Here is a 20439-nt window from a genome sequence, read left to right as displayed (position 1 = left end):
ACGAGAGAATTCGAACACCAAGCTGGCTAATAGGATGCATCGTCTTTCTTACTGTTTTATTTAATTTTTATATGTATTAGGATCAGAAGTGAGTCACACACTGATGGATTTGCTGATGTGTGTGAGTTTGTACTGGAGCTCGCGGAAGCTCGTTTTAACGTCAGGTACAGACTGAATAACGTTACTTTCCTGCTGCTCCGGACAGCTAATCAGCACGATCAGTTATTCAATAGCTACCGAGAGCAGTCAGTGCACTTTTGATTCATCCATGTGTGAGGATTATAACAAAGCACATTCAGTGAAAATCAGTTGAGAGCTCATCATATGTCAGGATACGTAGCTTATATTAGTTTACAAGCGGATATTGAGCGCTCCAACATGGCAAACGCGCTTAAAATATGTCAGTGATGTTTTGTGGTGTCCTGTATTTAGAAAGTGAATGCATTATTCTGTATAAAACGTCTGAGCGTTTATAAACTATGATTTATAGCGTCTGACCGGAATAAGGAACACATTACTGAGTAGCAATTCTCTCTCAATACCAATTCTCTCAATTATCAGCGCCAATAATACAGACTGCGTTTGAAAGGCAATAAACGCGGCCTATTAGACTCTAGATTTCAGAAGAAAGTTTGGACGAGCAGATGTCTGAAAACTTTTGGATATATAGGTTATTCTAGTTAACTAATTCAAGTTCACATTCAGTGGTTGATGTGCTTGTTTCTCAACTTCTTGGCCAGTTCTGCCACTTGAAATGTTTCCCATCTAAATCCGACGGGGGGCATTTCCGTTTGTGGTAAAGCGCTGTCGCCATTTTGTCCGTTTATACCAGCAGGCCGGGAACGTCGTCGACCAGTGCTCTTGTATGAAATCAAGTTTTAAACAGTCAAATCCATAGAACTGGTAATTTCTATGATTTATTTGTATCGATTGTATATTTAACATGATTATTTCTTAGGCGTAACTGTTCCTTGAGTTTGTTAGTTAAGTAACTTGCAGCGCTTGCTGGGTTAGCTTATGTAGCTTGATAGCTAGGCTAGCTAGCTGCTGGTATCGTTGAGACGATTCAAGGTAAACAATATTTTATTTGTTTAACCGATTGCTCGTCTTAATATCTGATATCGGACCTGGACACAAGTGTTTCATCGTGATGTGCCTCGACTTCAGCCAAGCCAAGAAGGGCCTGTCAGCGAGCGGTTGCTTTGTTAAATGCAGATGCATATAGCGTTAGCTAACCTAGCTAAGTTAACGAATTTAGCCGTTGTGTAACAGGCCCAAATCAACACGAAAACACTAAACTGTTAATAATGTGTTAATTTTATGGTCAACATTTATTCATTTTTCATTCATGTTTGTGATCCCAGAACCTTACTGTTTGTCTTAAACGCATTTAAAGATAACTACATAACCTAGGTTACTTCTCCAGTTAATTCTGTCGTTTTGCTTGGAGTATTTTACTACGTCTGTACAAGTAAATGAGGGTAGTTAGCTAATTCAAATTAGAAAGTTTTGTTTAATTAAACCAGTTATGAAACGTTAACATAGAAAACATTGCAGTCGTTTGAGACATTTTTGTTTCATTTCCACTGTTGCTGTTGATAGCGCAGACTAATCATGACTGGCGTTTTACATAGCCGTTTAGTTTCATTTAGTTTTCTGAAAATGTTTCATCACATTTCATCAGATTTTAAAACTTGATACTTAATCGTTATTACGTTTGTGACCACGCTTTATTTGTCCAGTACGTTGTACGTGTCTCTGGGCTCCGTGTCATCAGACGGCTAAACATGCTTGAATTAGAATTCCGTTTTGAAAAGAGCATTACTTCCTTTTGATTGATCACGAAAACTTCAAGTCTGGTAAATCCGAATGTACCATACATTGTTGTGAACCTAACAGTGTCTCATTGTGTGCGTAATTTGTATCTTTACGGCTCTCTTGAGTGCTGTGCTCACTAATATATCTAATATCACTAATATCTGACATGATGTTTTATGCTTTCCTCACTCATTTACCCGCTTTGTACAGTATGTGGGGAGTGTTTTTTGTTTTCTTTTTAAATGTAGGTTGTGCATCAAGTTGTTCTTCAGTCCCGGAGAAAACTGGATTTTGGATGCAGGCCAGCTTAAAGGGAAATATTATCCCTGAAGAATACAATCTTTCAGCCCCACATGCATTTTTTTTTTCACATTGGGCTTTTTATCTTCTCAAAGGTCTGCTGCAATTTCCAATTCTACTTCGTTTAAATTTTCACTTTTCTTCAAATTACCACCCTGTGTGAAGATTTAGAAGACCCCCCCACCTCCCCAAACACACCCCTCACTCACCCTCAAGATTTTCGGTCTCGTTCTCCTTGGCTTCCATCTGCAACTTCTAGTTTGAAGATATTCGTGCCCCAAACCAAACCCCTTCCATACTTTCTACATCTGTCTTTGGTGAGGAAACAAAAAGAGAAAGGAAATAAAGGAGAAAGAAAAAAAAAACCAAAGGACTGTTTCATCACCGATCACTTGTTACAAAGCAGTCTTAATGGGAGCAGGTCTCAGAGAAGGAAACCTAGGCCACAAGTAGCCTGTCTCTCATCCTGTTCAATATTTACTCATCGGTCAAGTGTTCCTTCAGGATCTAAACAGCTTGGAGCCAACCCTCAAGACGTGCACCTGGAAACGTCTTCTCCACTGCAGGTAAGTGGGCACATTAGTTTCACTATATCATTCTGTAGGCATAGAATGCTAGTAGGCGTAACATGAGCCCAAATGTAAATAGACTTGTTGCACTCTTGTTGAGTAGGGAGACTTCTGAGGGCCCTGTAGAAGCACTGAAGAGTTCCTGACCTGCAATATTCCCTGGCTGTGACGAGCATGACCAACAAAGGAGATGACTGCTACTTCTACTACTACTCAACATGCACAAAGGTAGTATAAATTGGTTCTTTTAGAATGCATTAATCCCTTAAAGTATTTGTGTATTTTTTTGTTACCTTAAAAAAAATCTGAAGCAGACACATTTATTTGAGTTGTGTGGAAAGTTGGCAATATGTTTTTCTCCATGTTATACTTTCTAACTTTTTTTTTTAATCTTCTTCAAAAGGGTGATAGTTGCCCTTTCAGACACTGTGATGCTGCCATGGGTAGCGAGATTATGTGCAGCCTTTGGCAGGAGAACCGTTGTTTCCGCAGTGTATGCAAGTTTCGCCACATGGAAATAAAAGTGAGTATGGAGTAACATTTTTCTGATTTGAGCCTTTAAGGCATTATATTATTGATTAATAAATTTTCCTGCTTCACACAGAAAAACCGCAAAGAAATCCCTTGTTATTGGGAAACCCAACCAGGTGGCTGTCAAAAACCACATTGTGCTTTCCATCATGAGAAGCCACGTATGATTGATGGGCTGTATGTACCCCCAGACAAAGGTATGACATTCCTATTTTATTTATTTCCCAAAAAATAAATAAACTCTAGTCCTTCGTGCTCTTGTGACTGTAAACAGTACAGTTTACACACATAGTGTAATGATGTTTCCCACCTCACAGGGCCAGCTGTAAGAAAAGAAAAAGATGAGGAGACTCCACAGGAGGACCATGTTCTATCTGCTCCGGCCCCCATTTCCAACCCCACCAACCCTCAGCTAAGAGGTGTCATTAAGTCGGAGACTCAGGAGAGTGTCCCCAGTCCTACACATCCACCAGTAGTCATTAATCCTGTGGATGATGAGGATGATGAAGATGGTAACAAGTGATTTGTCAATTACAGAATGTATTCACAGTGCTAAGCAGGCTTGGAAATAATTTTTTTTTGTTTTGCTGGTTGTAGATCAAGTCTCTGAAGAGGGAGATGAAGCTTCCAGTGTGTCTCCAAGGAAACTTATGAGCTCTAGCAAAGGTAAAAAATCTCTCTTCTGTCTGTTACTCATTGTACACTAAACCTTTTGTTAAATTCACTGTTTTTCCGCAGATGATTCTCTCAACTTTGGTATCAATACTTTGGAGGAGATCAGGTTAAGGAAAGCTCTGAAGGCCAATCTAAAAAGAGCTGGTATGCCAAATGATATGCATCCTTGCTTATGAAGTATATTTTGGAGTGTATAATACTTTATGCAGTGCATGTTAAATGTATTGATTGTGCACTTAATTGTTTATTTTCAGGCTATCCCAGTAGCAACGGAGGTGGCACAGAGAAGGAAAATATTCAGTCTCTCACACAGCTGGCTTCTCTTGCTACCAAGAGTGGTATGCCATGGAATAACTGATTTAGTACTGTTGTAATATACGATATGCTGTTATGGTTCTATATATTTTGATTTTGTACATGTTCTCTCCTGTAGAGTCTTCTGTGTTGGAGGACCCTGGAAAAAAGAAAGTCACTGACAGGCTTGGTAAAAGACTTAACAGAGGTAATTTCTAACCTTTATTACGCAGCCCCTTCTCCTATTCAACTGATGTAAATAGGCATCTATTCAGCATTTTTTGAGGTGGCATATTTTGCTTTGTTTAGACATCCATGTGGAAGGTGACCTTTGTCTGAAAACGAGCCTTGCTAAGCGTCTTGGTGGGTTTGTAGACTCACCTCAGAACAACCCAGATATGCCTCCTCAGAAAGGTAAGTGACTGTCCTTATTAATTTTATCGATGATACATTGCAACTGCAGTGCATCTTCATGTTGCACTTAAACCACTTTTACTATCTACTCCTTTAGCTGTAAAACCTGTGCGTGAAAGACTTGGAACAGCCCCTGATGTCACTGCACCCAAGTCGCCTAACGCTGAACCAAAGCCATCTGGGGAGATCCGGATCAAAACTCTCGAAGAGATACGGAAAGAGAAGGCTACCAAGTCCCAATTGCAGCATAAAGGTGTCAGAGTTGTCATGGAGGTGCCAGTAAAAACATTAAACTCCACCAAAAAGGGGAACAGGCCTGTGAGTGGACCTCAAGTAAAGACCTTCTCTGAGATCCTGCATGAGAAGAAAAAGCTGCAGGAGGATAAGGGGGTGTCTCAGCAAGGTAGTTCCAGCCCAGAGAGAAGTGAAGGCCTTGAAAATACTGTAGCAGTTAAAGTAGCTGCTCAGTCAGGAGAGGTCAGAGTGAAGACCCTTGATGAGATTCGCAAGGAAAAAGCTGCAAGGATGCAAGCACAGGCCCAGGAGACCTCAAGTGACAGCACCCTTAGTTCTAATGATGTGGTTGTGAAGAGGCGAATTCTTCGCATCAGCAAGAACACATGTATGTTTAAATAAGTTGGTTTTCTTAATCATTTGATATAGAAATTTTTAAGAATTTAATTTTAAAGATGAACTGTGTTTTTGTAGCAGTCACGTCAACCGTTCCCCTGAAGAAATCACAAGATTCTGAGAAGAAAGTGGATTGTGCTGCAGAGGCAAGGATGGGTTATGCTTTTAATAGTCATTTTACTTGCATATAATTTCTTTGTAGTTGATGCAGTTATACACTCTCTTTTTTTTTTTTTTTTACCAATTTAGTCTGCCAATGGAAAAAGTGACCCATCGAGCCAAGGTGTTACAGTAAAGTCCTTTGACGAGATCATGCGAGAGAAAAAACTTCGCAAGCAGCAGGAGAATCAGGCCATATCTACCAGCCAGCCAACTCCAGCACTCTCTGAGGAGAAGACTCCTATTGTAATCAGATCGCGCATAACTGGACCTGCAGCAACCCCACCGCCCACGGAGTCCTCAGACCAAGCAAAGCCTTCTGCGCGACAGCGTCTTGGCATGAAATCCCAGACCTCCTCTCCTGTGCCTGTGGTAATACCAGAGAGGATGTCTCCAGAGGTGCAGGCCAAGGAGAACTCTCTCGCCCCAAGTCCAAAGAAACTGAACCTGTCACCTACAGTAGCTCCTCATAGGCAAGCGGCAGAAGTGGCGATTTCTCCAGGCTCCAGCTCGCAGGAGCCACAAATGGAGAAGAATCAAGAAGCCACCAAAATGTCCCCAAGCAAAGTCATGGAAATGAAAGGTACTGTTCATTATGAAATACATAATCATACGTGTAAATCAACTACAGAAAGTTCTGTATGTAAACATTTTTGACAATGTGTGGTTGCATCTGAATTTCAGTGAGGCCCAAGTTGAATGTGAAACCTTCTGTGATGAAGCCAGCTGCTCAGGTAAAACTTGGCCAGAAGAGGAAAGCTGCAGGGAGTCATTGCTCTGCGGTTGCTGCAGTGAAACCTCTTAACGCTGTCCCAGCACCTGAAATTGAGCCACCCTGCAAGCGCATTGAGGTGAAGCATGTATTACTGCTGCAGCAAACTCATGAAGTACTATCAAGTAATGAATTTACACTGCTGACAAATATTAAGTTGACTTGCTACTATTTTCATTCCGTAGTCGACTGCTACAGTCTGCAGTGCAGAAGTTGGTGCTGGTACCCAACAAATCTCATCCCTTGTGGAAGATGTCATAGGCCTTCCTAGCAAAACTACATCGCCAGTTACTGAGACCCTCTCTGTCCCCCAAAGGTATGGCATGGTTTCTGATCTGTTAATACATTCCAGTCTTTGGTTATAATGTACAGGTAGACATGTAGAGTCTAAGCATTGACTCAGTCATCAGGAGTTTGCAAATTCGATTCCCAGTGAAGCTACAACCATCCATGGCTGGGCATCCAAGAGAGCACAATTGGCCTCGCTCTCTATGGGTGGGTAGTATGGCCTTATTCCTCCTTCCAAATCACTCGATGCTAGCCAGTGCAGGCGTCACTTAGCTGATGTAATAGAACTGATGGTTGGCGCTTTCCTTCAAGTGCATCGAGCTGTCCAAAACTGTGTTAACGACAGTCCAAAAAGATACGGTGGCAGTCTTTACATCCTTCGGAGGAAGCATGTATTTACCTTCACATGGTGCTGTCATGTGGCTGGAGGTGTCCTAGCTTGTGGGTGGAATTGGATGTAACTAAATTGAGGGGAAAAATGAGAAAAGATAAAGAAAAATGTGTGGTGTGTGTCTAAATGCTTTTTTTTTTTGTTTTTTCCCCACCTCCTTCCACTTCACCTCTTGTAGTCCTGTCGTTAAAACACTGACCCTGTCTCGGGCACGTCGGCAGAGTTTGGTTTCTGCTCGGGCTGCTACTAATCCAGGAAGCTCCTCCACGGTGGATGACTTCGAGGACCTGCTAGATGAATTCACTGATGACAAGTTGGAGGATGAGATGGAGCTAGACCCTGGCAAAGGCGAGGATGATCTCCTGCTAGAGCTCTCAGAAATGATTGACGGCTAGGCCTGAGCTCAGGAAATCATGGAATTACGTCAAGCTCTGTACACCCCAGCCCTAATCCACTGCCACCTAAGATATAATGGACTGTAAACTTTTAAAGTAGTTTGACTTATTAATGAGCTTATCATGATTTAACTTTATTTTAAAGTTTAAAAAAAGTTTTAGTTCAAAATTTGGATCTGTTTTCTTTACTATTTAGATTATTTTTAATGTTTAAATTGAAATGTTATATTAAATTTCTGCATATTCAGTATGTTCACTATCAATGGCTTGTGTGAAGATGGAGAAATTCAGAAAATTTTAAGAAATTGTTCAAGCCATCACAAGACATCCTCAGGAGCCTGGCTTGTACTTAACTAGATGGACTGTATGAGGACTTGTTGCAAATTATGTATTGTTGATGCAGAAAGTTTTATCTTGTATACTGTGTATGCTTTGGAGAGCTTTGTGTGAAAGAGATTTAGAGGGCCAGGAAGGCAAATCATGTCTTTAATTGATGCTCTCTTTTTTTTTTTCTTTTTTTTTTTTTGTACATTTTCACAATTTAGTTTGCTGAATATTTTTCAGGAATGGACAGAGCCATGTTATGACATCATATGTGTAGCCAGTCAGTGGATGGTGTTGAAACAGTTTCATGAAATGTATGTGCTGAAACAAATCAGTTGAATTTTTTTTTTTTTTTTTTTTTTTTTTTTTTTTTTTCCCTTTTCCCAGCAGTTGGATGTTGATCAGTTCTGTAATACCCCATTGCATGATTCTTTTTGGGCTACATCAAGCTGTTTACTTGGGACCACTTAGCTGCATTTCCTCTCCAAGTAATTCGGGTGAAATCGTATGCCCACTTCATTCTGGTGTTACCTTAATGTGAAAAGGTTGGTTCTCAGGGACTGTTTCAGCACTTTTAACCAGTGTGGGTTAAATGTTTTCCCCTTTTTTGTCAGAAATCTTGTCTTTAATTTGTCACCGTTTCCTTTTTTGCTGTCTGTTCAGAACTAGATGTAGGTTCATATAATTTGTCAGATTCTGCACCAGGTTTTGCTTAATTCCATTTATGTCAATCTCTTTGTAAATAAAATACCTTTATGAAAAAAGGTGTTCCATATTTAATATGGTTCTTAAATGAAAATGTGTGTGTTTGTTCCTAATCGTACCCAACTTCCTATTGAAAAATTAATATCAACTTTCAGTTAAAACAGTGCTTAACAGAAGCTAAACACATACAAGTCATGTGTTTAAATATGCTGCCAGGCATTAGAAACAAACCGAGATCACCGGTGTCACTAGTGGAAGATGAGTTCAGGGTTCAAGCAGCAGGAAATATTAGTTTCAGCTTGAGTGGGACATTTAAAGAAATAAAGTGAAGCACCATATTTAAAATATCAATATTGACTGTTTACGAATGTATGTATACATAATCTATAGGTAATTTCACATGGGCTATTTTTAATCTGTATTCTCATTTTAAGCCATACATGTGAGCATTTGTATATGTGACATACTTGACTAAGTTTATTCTGATTCTGAATAGTCAAAAGCTGACCACATATTTCACCAACCTCGTGACCGGAAGGTCGCCGGTTCGATCCCCAGAGCCGACAGCACATGACTGAGGTGTCCTTGAGCAAGACACCTAACCCCCAACTGCTCCCCCGGCGCTGCGGATTGGGCTGCCCACCACTCTGGGCAAGTGTGCTCGCTGGTGTGTATGTGTTGTTTCACTTCACGGATGGGTTAAATGCGGAGATGAAATTTCCCCGTTGTGGGACTAATAAGGGTCACTTAATCTTAAATCGCTGTCTTTACCCAGTCATGTAAGAAACAAAGGAAAGGCAGTTGCACAGTGACTGATAAAACTGCCCTAAACATTTTAGCCATGTCATTTACATGCTTTCATACTTGCAGTAAGACTTTTTGATGTATTTCAATAAATTTGCAATAAAATCCAGCCACACCTACAGCGATGTCCCACATCTATCATACTATTTTAAACACTCGTACAGTCACATTTACTCACACCTAGCACATAAAGGCTCGGTTACTCCCAACGGCCAGGAGCGCCTATGTCACTTGCACAAACATTGGCTTCATTTTAGCTGCAGTTTAGAGCTTAAACCGGAATCAGTCAAGTAGTAGGTTCATATAAGCTCCACATTATGGAAACCTTCAGGATCAGATCAATATAGCCGCGTATATCAGTCTTAAAGGCACAGTAACAAAACAGACTGTTTCATTTTAAAGGATAAAAGAGGTTGGGAAGTGATCGTGCAAAATGCGTTATGACTGTTTATACATAAAAGGACACAAACACTATAAGTGGACCTCAGGGGAATTGCTTAAAAAGGAAAAGTGTAAGATATTGTTGTCTATGTTGAAATTGTTGTCTTCTGGGAAGCTGCAGTTTGCGCGCCTGGGTTTAAACAAAGCCAAAATCACACATCTGCCACTAGACGTCGCTGTGTCTGATGTTTATCTACGATTTATCTTAACCCTGTTGTCTTAGCGTTTCATATTTAAACTTCCACCATAATCTCTGCGATTTTACAATTCACCATTTAATTAAACAATAAATAAATAAATAAATAAATAAATAAATAAAAGCCTGAGCCCATCTTTGAGTTTTTGAGGTTGAGTGGTCGATTTTATTTGAGTGGCGTTGAACTGCACAGACACACAGACGCGGGGGTGTGACGATGTTACTGATGGCATTCTTTTGGAAAATCACAGCAGTGCACCCGTGGTGCGAAAACCACAATAAGACACAACAAAGTTCAAGTAATAATTTATTAGTAGACCTAATATTAATCACAAATCTGGACTGGAATGGTGCAGCCATGCAATAAAATGACAATGACTGAGAAAGTGAGATTGAGACAGTTGGTGGAAATCTTGAATGAGGTTCGAAAATAGCAAAGATAGCTAGATAGATAGACAGACAGAAAGATGACTTCAAGGTGGTGATAAAATGTAGATGTGAATATCCTGTGGGCAGTAGTGACTTAATATGGTGTCACTGAACAGCAGCAATGATGTGTGGGGTGGTGCTGAAATCTTATAAACCATTGTAGTTTGGCCATTTTCTTTATTGTGTAGTCCATAGTTTACCATAGCTTTAGCTCAGCATGGTAGGCTACTCTATGATTTTATGACACAGTTTAGTTACTAATTAGTACCAAATTTTAACAGTCTGACTTCATCATAGTTTGTTACAGTATAACAGTTACCAGTGTTTAAAATACATGAAACTTAAATGATGGTGAATTCTGTAAAGTACTGGCCACAGCTGTGAACACAACATCAGGTCTCACCAAGCATCTGCACAGGCAACATGCTATCATTAATCTAGTAGGTGAAAGACCCCCGGATTCAGAGTGAGTGTATGCCAACCCTAACCAAGCAGCCAAAGCTTAATCTTCAACAGGTAACAAAAGCAGAGATTAGCAGGCTTATTCTGTGAAGTGCTCTTTGGGCTGGTTTTCACCAACTTTGCTGTCGGATTTGTGTTACTTGACTAAAGAACATAAAAGAAATAACTGGTGTATGTCCTGCTTTTTGGGATAGGGTTTTGTGCTGAGGTTGAAGTCAGCTTCCAATCTGCCAGCTAGCTTCTTGTTCTAATTTTCCTGTTCTACATTAAAGGGTGCAGCAGTCATTTTAATGCCGCTGGCACTAGAATGTAACTGCTGCACCATTAAAGTTGCAATGGGAAAATTTGAACAAGAACCTGACTTTAGCTTTGTAGCATATGTAAGGTTTAACGTTATAGGCTTTTGTTTGCTAGCAATTACATCACAATTCATCTCAGGCAATGTTGGGGTGAAATGCAAAAGTAATGAGTAGTGTAATGCATTGTTTACACAGGCAGTCAATGAATAAAATAATGCATTACTTAAGTAATGAGTAATTTTTAATACATGACTTTTTTTTTATTATGACCCCAACACTGATTATATCACAAGAGCATCATCTGTGTTCCACTTGAAAAACTCTAATAACTATCCCCTTAAAGCTATCAGACCTGTACATGAAAAACAACCACTGATTTCATTGCACCTAAAGTCACGTGGGGAAATCAGAATAAAACTCTTAAAGAGATCCAGCAAGAAAATGTTGCCAAGTGTCAGCTGCAGCTTCAAGGTATCATAGGTGTGCAGCTCACACCAACTTGTAGGGTGTTTGGTCAAAACCTCAACCTTCCCTCTGAACGCGTTGACAGATATCCTGCTCTAGAAGTTACCACAATGAATGGGACACATCATATTTCAGCACAGCATGCATTAAGAAAGGTTTTAACTGAAGCAGAATGTTTTGATAAAATTTCAAGAGCGCTATGCAAACAACTCCATCTTACAGAAAATATATCTAGCAGGTGACAGTGTATCTCAAAAGGAGTGGACTATATGGGGTGGAAAGGACTAGGAGTGGTGATTGGTTATGATGAAAGGCATTTGGTAGACATGGAAAAAGCTGCAAGGATGGAAACACAGACCAAGAAGACCTCAAGTGACAACACCTGACAACACCTAAAAAACTGTTTGGCTGTAAAGAGGCCAATTCTTTGTATTAGCAGAAACATAGGTACGTTTAAATCGTGTGTTCTTAGTCAGTCATTTGTTGTTATAGAACAGCTTAAGAATGAACTAAATCTTTACATCAGCCATTCCTGTGTTTTCTTAGAAGAAATCTCAAGATTCTGAGAAGAAAATGCAACATGTTGAAGAGATTTTTGACAAGTCATTTCATTTCATGATTCTGCATATAATTTTAGGCATGCTTTTCTTTTTTGCAGCTTGTTGAAAAGCATGACTCTCTCTGTAAAGGTTAAAAGACTTGCTGAGTTGTCAGAAATGACTGACAGCTTGGCCTGGGCTCAGGAAATTTTAGAAGCCCTTCAATGAAGCCTAGTTCTTTGTCCATTTGTATATGATCCTTTTCACAACCCTGTCCTTTGTTGTGCATTGTTTGGTACCTTGTGTGTTTTTCTCCTCATGGTTCCTTGGATTATCTCCTTGCTTCTGATTTATCTCCTGTTTGGTTTTCCTTGTAATTTCTATATTTATGTTATTAGTTGTCTTACTTCCTTAGTTTGCAGTATTCAGGTTTGTGATTATCATGTGGTTTTGATTTTTTTGTGTGTGTCCTTGTTTCTTTAATGAGTGTCTAGACTCTGCTTGCCTCCACCAGCCATTATCCATACTCTGTAAACCCTGGACTCCACAGGCATCCTGCCTCCATACCTCCTTCACTACATATATATCAAACCTATTCAGTATGTTCACTTTTAATAGCTTGTGTGAAATCGTATGCACCTTTCTGTCTCTTGACTTGGATAGTGGATTAAAAACATATTCCTTGAATGGGACACATATCGATATAACAAAAGTATTACACTATGTTAAATCACTGTCTTACCAGAGGTACAAAATATTTTGCAATTCCTGATAAAAGTCTTAACATTTTAGAATAGAATTTTGTATGTCATCATACTTACCATGTGCCTTTTAAATGCATTTGAACTTGAAATCAAAATGGACATATATTTTGTTAGTTCATGACCCTGCACATAATTTATCATATTACATAAAATATATAGTTTTTCCATCATCTTCCATTAAAGTGTAATGACTTTCATTTGCTTCTGAAACAGCCGAGTATTGACTACGTCACTGTGCACCAGTGGGCAGGAAAAAATAATATTAACTGATTATATCACATTTCACCTCGCCCTCCCACCGACCCCACCCATCATAGAATGAAAGGAAAATACATAGTTTCTGATTTATGGAGTGCAAAAATAAGTGCAGCTTCACCCACGATGATGATGTCACAAATCAATCAAAACATAGACAGCACTCATGCAGCAACATCTAGCAAAAAAAAACATTTATTCATATCCAGCAACCTAGTAGGTTACATTGTTTATTGGCTGATAAATGCACCATCTCAGTATTCCTTAGTAAATTTGTTGTTGTTGTTATTGTACAAATTGTATTGTACTGCTATATGTAAATGACGTCTGTTCTGAGTGGCTGCCCTGTGACGTGGCTCATTCGAAAACCAGCCTGGGCTGAAGCGTACAGAACAAACTGTTAAGATTAGATTTGTTTGAGCAAAACCTTTTAGGCCATCTGAAAGGCAATACCATGACACATTTGTTTCCCCACAGCTCGGAACCTCTGCTCCAATAAACATTTGAATTTCTAGAGTTATGGGTGCACGTGGGTTTAAAGTGGTATTGGGGGGTTGCTAAGAGAGTTTAGTTAGCATACTAACATGATACCAGTTCACGTGAGGCGATTTTTGAGAAAGGTTTGAGTTACGGCTGTTTTCTCTTTCCTCTCCTTCTTTCTAACTCAAATCCTACTCGGACATTAGCACGGTAGGTGGCGGTATGAACATCTAGTTTGCCATCCGCCATCACCAAGGCTACGTATCCTCTCCACTGAATTCACTCAGTTCGTGCTCCGGTCCTGCAGGTGGCAGTAAGCTCACAGTCTTCGTCTGTGGCTTCAGCTACATCAGAGATAACGGCGTCAGGAAAGGGCTAAACTTAGTTTAGCTGCGCAGCTAATATTGCGACAAATAAATATTTGTCTTTTTAAAAACTCCTTCTTTCAAAGACAACGAAACACCGAAGAGAAAGGCTTGCATAAGCCTTGCGTTTCTGCCTGAGCGCTGATTCAGTAGCTGGGATGCATAATTTCCCTCGCAATTTTAGCTTGTTTAATGGAAGGTACTGGAAATTTCACAGTAAGAAGGAGGACATATTTATTAGACATAGAAGTGCGATAAGCCCGCGACAAAGATTTTTAACGCGTTCCTAAACTGCAGGAGGAGGTCTCTGTGAAATTTTGAGTAAATAGGGAGCGCAAGCCTGTTTGTTGTTGCCTCGGCCTCATGATTTGCGTCGCTAGCGGTGGGCGAGTCAAAAACACTGCTGCGGGAGAATTTAGCTAGGTCAGTGAGTTAATAGTGTGTTTGTAATGTTAGCACGAGTTGTTTGTGGTATTTTAGTGTCGGGGTCTGCCGAAATAACGTCCAGTTAGGTAGCCAACTTTACCAGTTTTGTAGCAAATTCGAACTGATGGTTTGCGTGCGCTTAGCTGCTGTTTTATCTGTTTGTTTGCCTGAGCGTTATCTAGCTTAGCAGCTCTGTGAGGGTTCGGGGGCACCGTTTCCGTCAACATAGCAGTAACGGTAAATTAACAGACCATGAAGCTCTTAGAAAATTCAAGTTTTGAGGCCATAAACACGCAGCTCACCATAGAGACGGGAGACTGCAAGATAATAGGACGGTAAGTTCGCAGAAAACTTTAACGTGACATACGTTACAACCTAACATACGAAATGGTAACTTAATTTGAAAAAAAATCATTATTCCTAAAATGACAGTTTGCTAGACTTTATTAAAAACACAATTTTGTTTTTGAATACATTTTTATGTAATGCTTTGTATTACTTTCTGTGGGCCAGTCACTGTTTGGATATTTTGAGCATGATGGCCTATTGTAGTAAAGTGCTTCCATTAAAATAACTCCTTTTACAGCTTTTAGTAGTCTTCAGAAAAAATTAAGTTGGACAGGTATCGCAACCGGCCGATTGTCAGGATTTCAGTAACGGTATTACAGAAGAAAAAGTGGTTTTATGCCATCTCTACTTTTTTAAAATGGTAGTTCCTTAAAAAAAAACTTTTTCTTCTTCATAAATTGGATAAGCCAATGCAAGGAACTGTTTTCAGATTCTAAGAGGCTACACATACTATAATGTTTCTGTACAACTAAAACATTTCTTATATACTTAATATTGTACTGAGCTGACTGTAGTATGTATTTAGTACGTTGTCTGCAGCTTTTTCTATGCTCTATGGAATTTGCATTTTGGGTTACTGTCTGTGTTGTGATGTTTTGTTGACTTTGCTAGGATTGAAAGTTACTCCTGCAAAATGGCAGGTGAAGACAAGCAGATGTTTAAACAGTTCTGTCAGGAGGGACTACCTCATGTCCTGGAGGCACTGTCCCCTCCACAGACCTCTGGAGTCAGCCCCAACAGGTAAGAGAATGACTAGTTTGTTCAAAAGCATTAGACCTTAAGTCAGAGCTTTAACACATTTTTGGTTTGTTGTATATTCTGTATGTACATGTTTTTCCTCTCAGGCTGAGCCACAGTCAAAGTGGTGATGAAGGGGAGGGTCCTCTCTCAGATAAATGCAGCAGAAAGACTCTGTTCTATTTGATCGCCACTCTCAATGAGTCCTTTAGGCCAGACTACGACTTCAGCCGCACCAGAGGCCACGATTTCAGTAGAGAGCCCAGTGTCAACTGGGTAAGGAAGTTAAAATGTTGATCAATGTACAAGGCATATTAAAAAGTGCCTAAAAGAAACCTTTTTTTTTTTTTACTAGTTTATTTTACCGTTTGTTTTATTTTTTGTACCACATTCAGTTGTTCTGAACACTTTATTGTAATGGTAACTAAAACAGTTAATGTAAAAAGAACTGATGTAATGCTCTGTATGATCCTAGCTAGGACTGTGTAGCAGTAAAACAAAAGGTACTGATCTGTTTCATGGTTTGGTGTTTTTTCAGGTGTTTAATGCAGTGAACAGTAGTTTATCTGCTGCTGCTGGGGAGGCATACAGTCGCTTGCAGCCCCAGCTCTGGGAGGCCATTGACAATGAGATCAGCCTGGCTGAGTGTGATATTTACAGGTACAACTTATTTTAATGCACATACTTGCTAAACATTCTGAAAATACCCACATACATTCACTGCAGTATGGCACCGTACAGATCCGTAATCTCAATTTCTGTCATCATTTCCATCGATAAGTGACCTTGCTGTGCTGAATTTGGTTACCCGTATCTTCAATAATGCAGACTGTTGATTGGCTAAGCGCAATCAGCTCTTTGCAAAATTATGATTGGCACTCCTGTCAGGCGTTTCTAATAATCTCTAAATGCTACTTGTAAGGAGAATTCCGACTAACTTCTCAGAACAAATTTACAATGAGAACTGCAGTCACAGTAAATTATTAGGCTAAGAAGTGGTGGGAAAGTTGCATAAGAACATATAATGCCCAATCTTGTCATGGGTAGTCTTATTTCTTTCCTGAGGCTGAAAAACTTCGTCTTAAACTTTGTGTGCATAAGACACATGAATGGTATCTACTAGTTGGTATATAACCAGATTAGACTAACCTAATTTTAATAAGACATGTTTAACAACTAATGTAAATGTAAAAATTTGTGTGAAACATAACTGAGCAATATATAGATACTTGTGGTCTGTATTTAGTTAGTAATATTAGCAGATGAATATATAACAGACTATAACTGGATAAATTGCTAAAGATTTAGCTAAATTGCTAAAAATGTTTGAAAAAAGGGTATTTAAATTATGAAACCTTCTTATTAGACATGAAAACTGATTGCTTTGATTTCCATGCTTCAGTATAAACATGTTTTTCAGAATATCTTTTGCTTTATTTGCTTTGAATTGGCCAATTAAATTATTTTATAATTTCACAAACACTGAACATCTTGTAAAGATCTCCAGCTCTTCCGAAGGGATACCGGGGCATTCCCAAGACAGTCGAGAGATATAATCCCTCCAACGTGTCCTGGGTATTCCCTGGGGTCTCCTCCCCATCAGACATGTCTGGAACACCTCCCTAGGGAGGCGTACCAGAGGCCATCCTTACCAGATGGCCGAACCACCTCAACTGGCTTCTCTCAATGTGGAGGAGCAGCGGCTCTATTCCGAGCCTCTTCCGAATCGCTGATCTTCTCACCCTTATGAGTGGGTGAAACCAAACCAAAATTTAAAAAAAAACTTGAAGCTCCTCCATTGTTGCCAATGTTGGTGTTTACTTTTATTATTAGCTCATATGCAAACTCATGTCACTCACACACAATTACACAGCCTCCAGAGAACCTGCCTACTTTTATAGGTACCAGTATGATTGGAAATGGACAAAGGTACTAGAACAGGGCATGCAGAGTTCAGATTAGTATAAAGGTAGTAGTGAAAAGGTACTAATGGTCAGTTGAGCTGAGGTCCTGAGGGTGAGTTACATTGTGTCTGTCTGTGATGACAGTTATTTAATATTTGAACTTTTTGAGATGTTTTTATCTCTCCCACATTTGACTATTAATGGTTTCTTTCTCCCAGTTATAATCCAGACCTTGATTCTGATCCTTATGGAGAAGAGGGTAACCTGTGGTCCTTCAACTATTTCTTCTACAACAAAAGGCTGAAAAGGATTGTGTTCTTTACATGCCGCTCTGTTAGGTGAAGTTCTTGAGACAGAAGAAAATGTTTATGCAAGCACATGCTCATTAATTCTGTGCACTTAATTATGGATTCAGCATGTTTCTTGAGCATGTAGTGTTAAATATTTAATACTTTAAATATTTAAACATAGTGTTTGTGTAATAACTGTTTGTGTTTGGATCCAGTCTTTTCATGGCTCCACGGGACTCTGGTATTGGCACAGAGTTGGATCTGGACTTGGACGAAGGCAGCTATGAGGAGGAGGAGGAAGAAGAGAACATGGATGAGGAGAGGTGAGGGCAGATGTGTAAAAAGGTCATTTAGTAAGCCAAATGTCCAAGTGGAATAGGAGATGTCCAAATGAAAGGATCAGTTTCATCAGTAGTGATGTGAATGTACCTGAACTACTGTAACAGTATTATTTTCCCTTGCAGGTGTGGAGCTTTATGTGCCTAGTGAAGGTGCCGTAGTTCCAGCGCTTTGCTCCTGAATGCCTCTGAACAACATGGATGTCTCTGAGTCTGGTGTTACTTTGCCCGTATACTTCACACAAGTTATTATCCGATATGGTTGTTTCTTACTTTCACTATGTGACAGAATAAATCCATATTTTAGGAGGATTTCTGTGATAATGAGATCAGTACAGGGGTTCTATGTGTATTCAGGTGTTTATGGTGTGTAATTATTTTTTTATTATTATTTTTTTCTTACCAGTTACTGTTGGATTGTTTTTCCTTCTTATTTAAGACAAAAAATTGCGTGCTAATGGAATTTTTTGTGGCATTTTTTTCCTGTTAACCTCTTAATAGAGCACAGTCTGTTACATGTTTTATAATAATTATTTTAGACCCATCATCATGTGATGGACAAAGGTGTTTTAGTTTTTTATTATTATTATTATTTTATTATTATTGTTTTTAATGTAAACCTTCCAATTCCTTTTTCAAAATTATTCCTGAGTCATCTGCCACCAGGGGGCGGATTGCACCATGCAATTGTCAACCCACATGTCACTTTCTTTTGTTTCTGTTGAGCTTTGAGCATTGTTTGATTCGTCAAGCCATCACATTTTGAACTTTATTTTATTTTGCTGTGACATTAGGGGACCAAGCACCAAAGATTTGAGGCATGTTTTTGGATTGTTGGTTAGAGATGGTTAGAGTGTTTTTCCATGAGAATTTTTACTGTTGTTGGTGCATGGCATTCTTTGCTTATTTTCAGCGGGAGGGAAAAAAAGTTACATCCAGCACCCTTGTACCAAAGGCAAATTGCTGTGCTTAACGGCACAAATGCATTGTTCAGAGGAGGGACATTTCGGGTTAGTGGGTGACTTACATGGCCTATCCATGGTGCCCTCTCTAAACTAGGCTCTAGGGGCTCTTAACATGTTCTACTATCCAGATTCCAGAGCCACCACTGCCCTCCAAGTATAGTGTGCCTGAGGGGAGGCTAAACATAACACAAAAATTCCAGAATTAGCTTTGTGTTTGTACAGTCTTCACTTTTCCCATATATGGATAACGAAGATAGCCATTATTTAGATGCACAATTGTTTGAACCTAATCCACATATCTTGTTTGATAGATTTTAATTGTCTGCATTTGTGTAAACCTATTACTTGGGTTTTGTACCTAGCTTTGCTTTTTATTTCTCACAGATAAACCCAACCAGCATTAAAGATATTACAGTTTTAGGCTTGTATCCCAGGCTGAAATTTTCTTGAGCTTGCTTGCCTCTCTATCACCAACTACTGCATAAATATTAAGTTTCTATGGTTTTATTGCGGAAAAGGAGTTCAGTCACCAGAGCTCACCAGTTTGTACCAGTTCTAATTGTTGAGAGGATGAGATAACAAAACTTTTCCTGTTCTCTTCCTTTTCCTTTGTTCACAATTGCTTTTATTTCAGTTTGGGATTTGTGAGCATGTTTGGGATGTTTGTTTTATTTTTATTTTAAAAAAGAACAGTGCAGCACAGTGAGTCTCCAGTGTTTTTGTTTGTTATGCTAAAGCCCATGCTTCTCGAAGAAATTGGAAATATTTTCAGTCCTAGTATTATCTCTAAAATGAACACATGATTATTTGCTTGACCTGAATATAATGTTTGGTTTGCTACTGTTACTCCCACTGAATAGTGGAGTTGCATCACAGTTCTGTTGGGACATTCTGAACTAACCAGCAGCTTTTTGGGGTTTGACTAGATGTCAAGTAAATAAAGCAAGCTTAGTATGCTAAAAGCTGGTCAATCGATTTCCTTAGCTAAATGTTACAAGTGTAATTCAGATTCTAACACATTCAAGACATTCAGTGATCAGTGTTCTGTATTGTTAAATGAAAGTATAGAACATGACTTTATATTTTTGTGGTGAATTTCTTTGGTGTTCAGATTAGTATGTATTGTGGCAGCTGCTCTTATAGGGCTTTTGTGAGATGTAGGGTCAAAATGTAATGTCCAGTACATTAATAGTTTTAAAGCCAATGGTTAAAAATGTTACCTATTGATTCTTAAAGTATAAATCAATCAGCAGGTGAATGTGCAGTTTATTTGTGTTTAACTCTGTTCATTCTGTGCGACTTGGTTCTTTCAGTGTATTGTTTTTAGTAGCCTACTTCCTTACGTTCCAGAGTTTAGTATGAAGGAATTTAAGTTTTATGAATTTTTAAATGCTATAAAAGTGCTTTTTTGTCACTCTGGCTATATTATTTGGTGTGACGATATTCCAAACCAGACACAAGTCAAGTTTTACACTGCTTCTGTACATTCAAGGGGTTCAATTTTGGCAGTTTAAGGGGCAATAAGCTTTTATGGATTTTTTTTTTAATGGAGTTTTGCTCAAATATGCTGTTTTTGAAGTGGCATGTGTAATAAATCTCCAGACTTTCTGGGTCAAACCTCATGAAAGTCTGTTCATTGACATTGAACTTTCTAAAGAATTACTTG

The 20439-nt window shown here is 39.1% G+C and overlaps 2 protein-coding genes across 5 annotated transcripts; both read left to right on the top strand.

Annotated features, from left to right (window-relative positions):
- The first annotated feature begins 808 nt into the window (after positions 1-808).
- On the top strand, positions 809-8340 carry zc3h11a (zinc finger CCCH-type containing 11A). 4 transcript variants are annotated; one of them, XM_017694673.2, is made up of 17 exons: positions 811-903; positions 2623-2684; positions 2791-2915; positions 3091-3210; positions 3292-3415; positions 3536-3730; positions 3816-3884; positions 3957-4037; positions 4148-4231; positions 4327-4395; positions 4497-4601; positions 4699-5223; positions 5310-5377; positions 5481-5973; positions 6075-6241; positions 6348-6478; positions 7020-8340. In XM_017694673.2, the coding sequence occupies exons 3-17, from the start codon at positions 2862-2864 to the stop codon at positions 7234-7236; spliced, it is 2502 nt and encodes an 833-aa protein (XP_017550162.1). In that variant the 5' UTR covers positions 811-903; positions 2623-2684; positions 2791-2861; the 3' UTR covers positions 7237-8340. The 4 variants fall into 4 exon arrangements, with proteins under 4 accessions (XP_017550161.1, XP_017550163.1, XP_017550162.1 ...); XM_037532376.1 differs by having other exon boundaries at positions 828-903; positions 2788-2915; XM_017694672.2 differs by having other exon boundaries at positions 809-2684.
- Positions 8341-13714: 5374 nt separating this feature from the next.
- On the top strand, positions 13715-20420 carry maf1a (MAF1 homolog, negative regulator of RNA polymerase III a). The gene is made up of 7 exons (XM_017694671.2): positions 13715-14525; positions 15151-15279; positions 15384-15552; positions 15815-15936; positions 17399-17518; positions 17686-17793; positions 17935-20420. Exons 1-7 carry the CDS (start codon positions 14443-14445, stop codon positions 17954-17956), a joined length of 753 nt encoding a protein of 250 aa, XP_017550160.1. The 5' UTR covers positions 13715-14442; the 3' UTR covers positions 17957-20420.
- The last annotated feature ends 19 nt before the right edge of the window (positions 20421-20439 follow it).

Source organism: Pygocentrus nattereri, chromosome 21 (assembly GCF_015220715.1).
Source record: "Pygocentrus nattereri isolate fPygNat1 chromosome 21, fPygNat1.pri, whole genome shotgun sequence".
In the NCBI taxonomy this organism is placed as follows: Eukaryota; Metazoa; Chordata; class Actinopteri; order Characiformes; family Serrasalmidae; genus Pygocentrus; species Pygocentrus nattereri.
The sequence above is the reverse complement of the archived record's forward strand: the minus strand, read 5'-3'. Positions and strand labels throughout refer to the sequence as shown.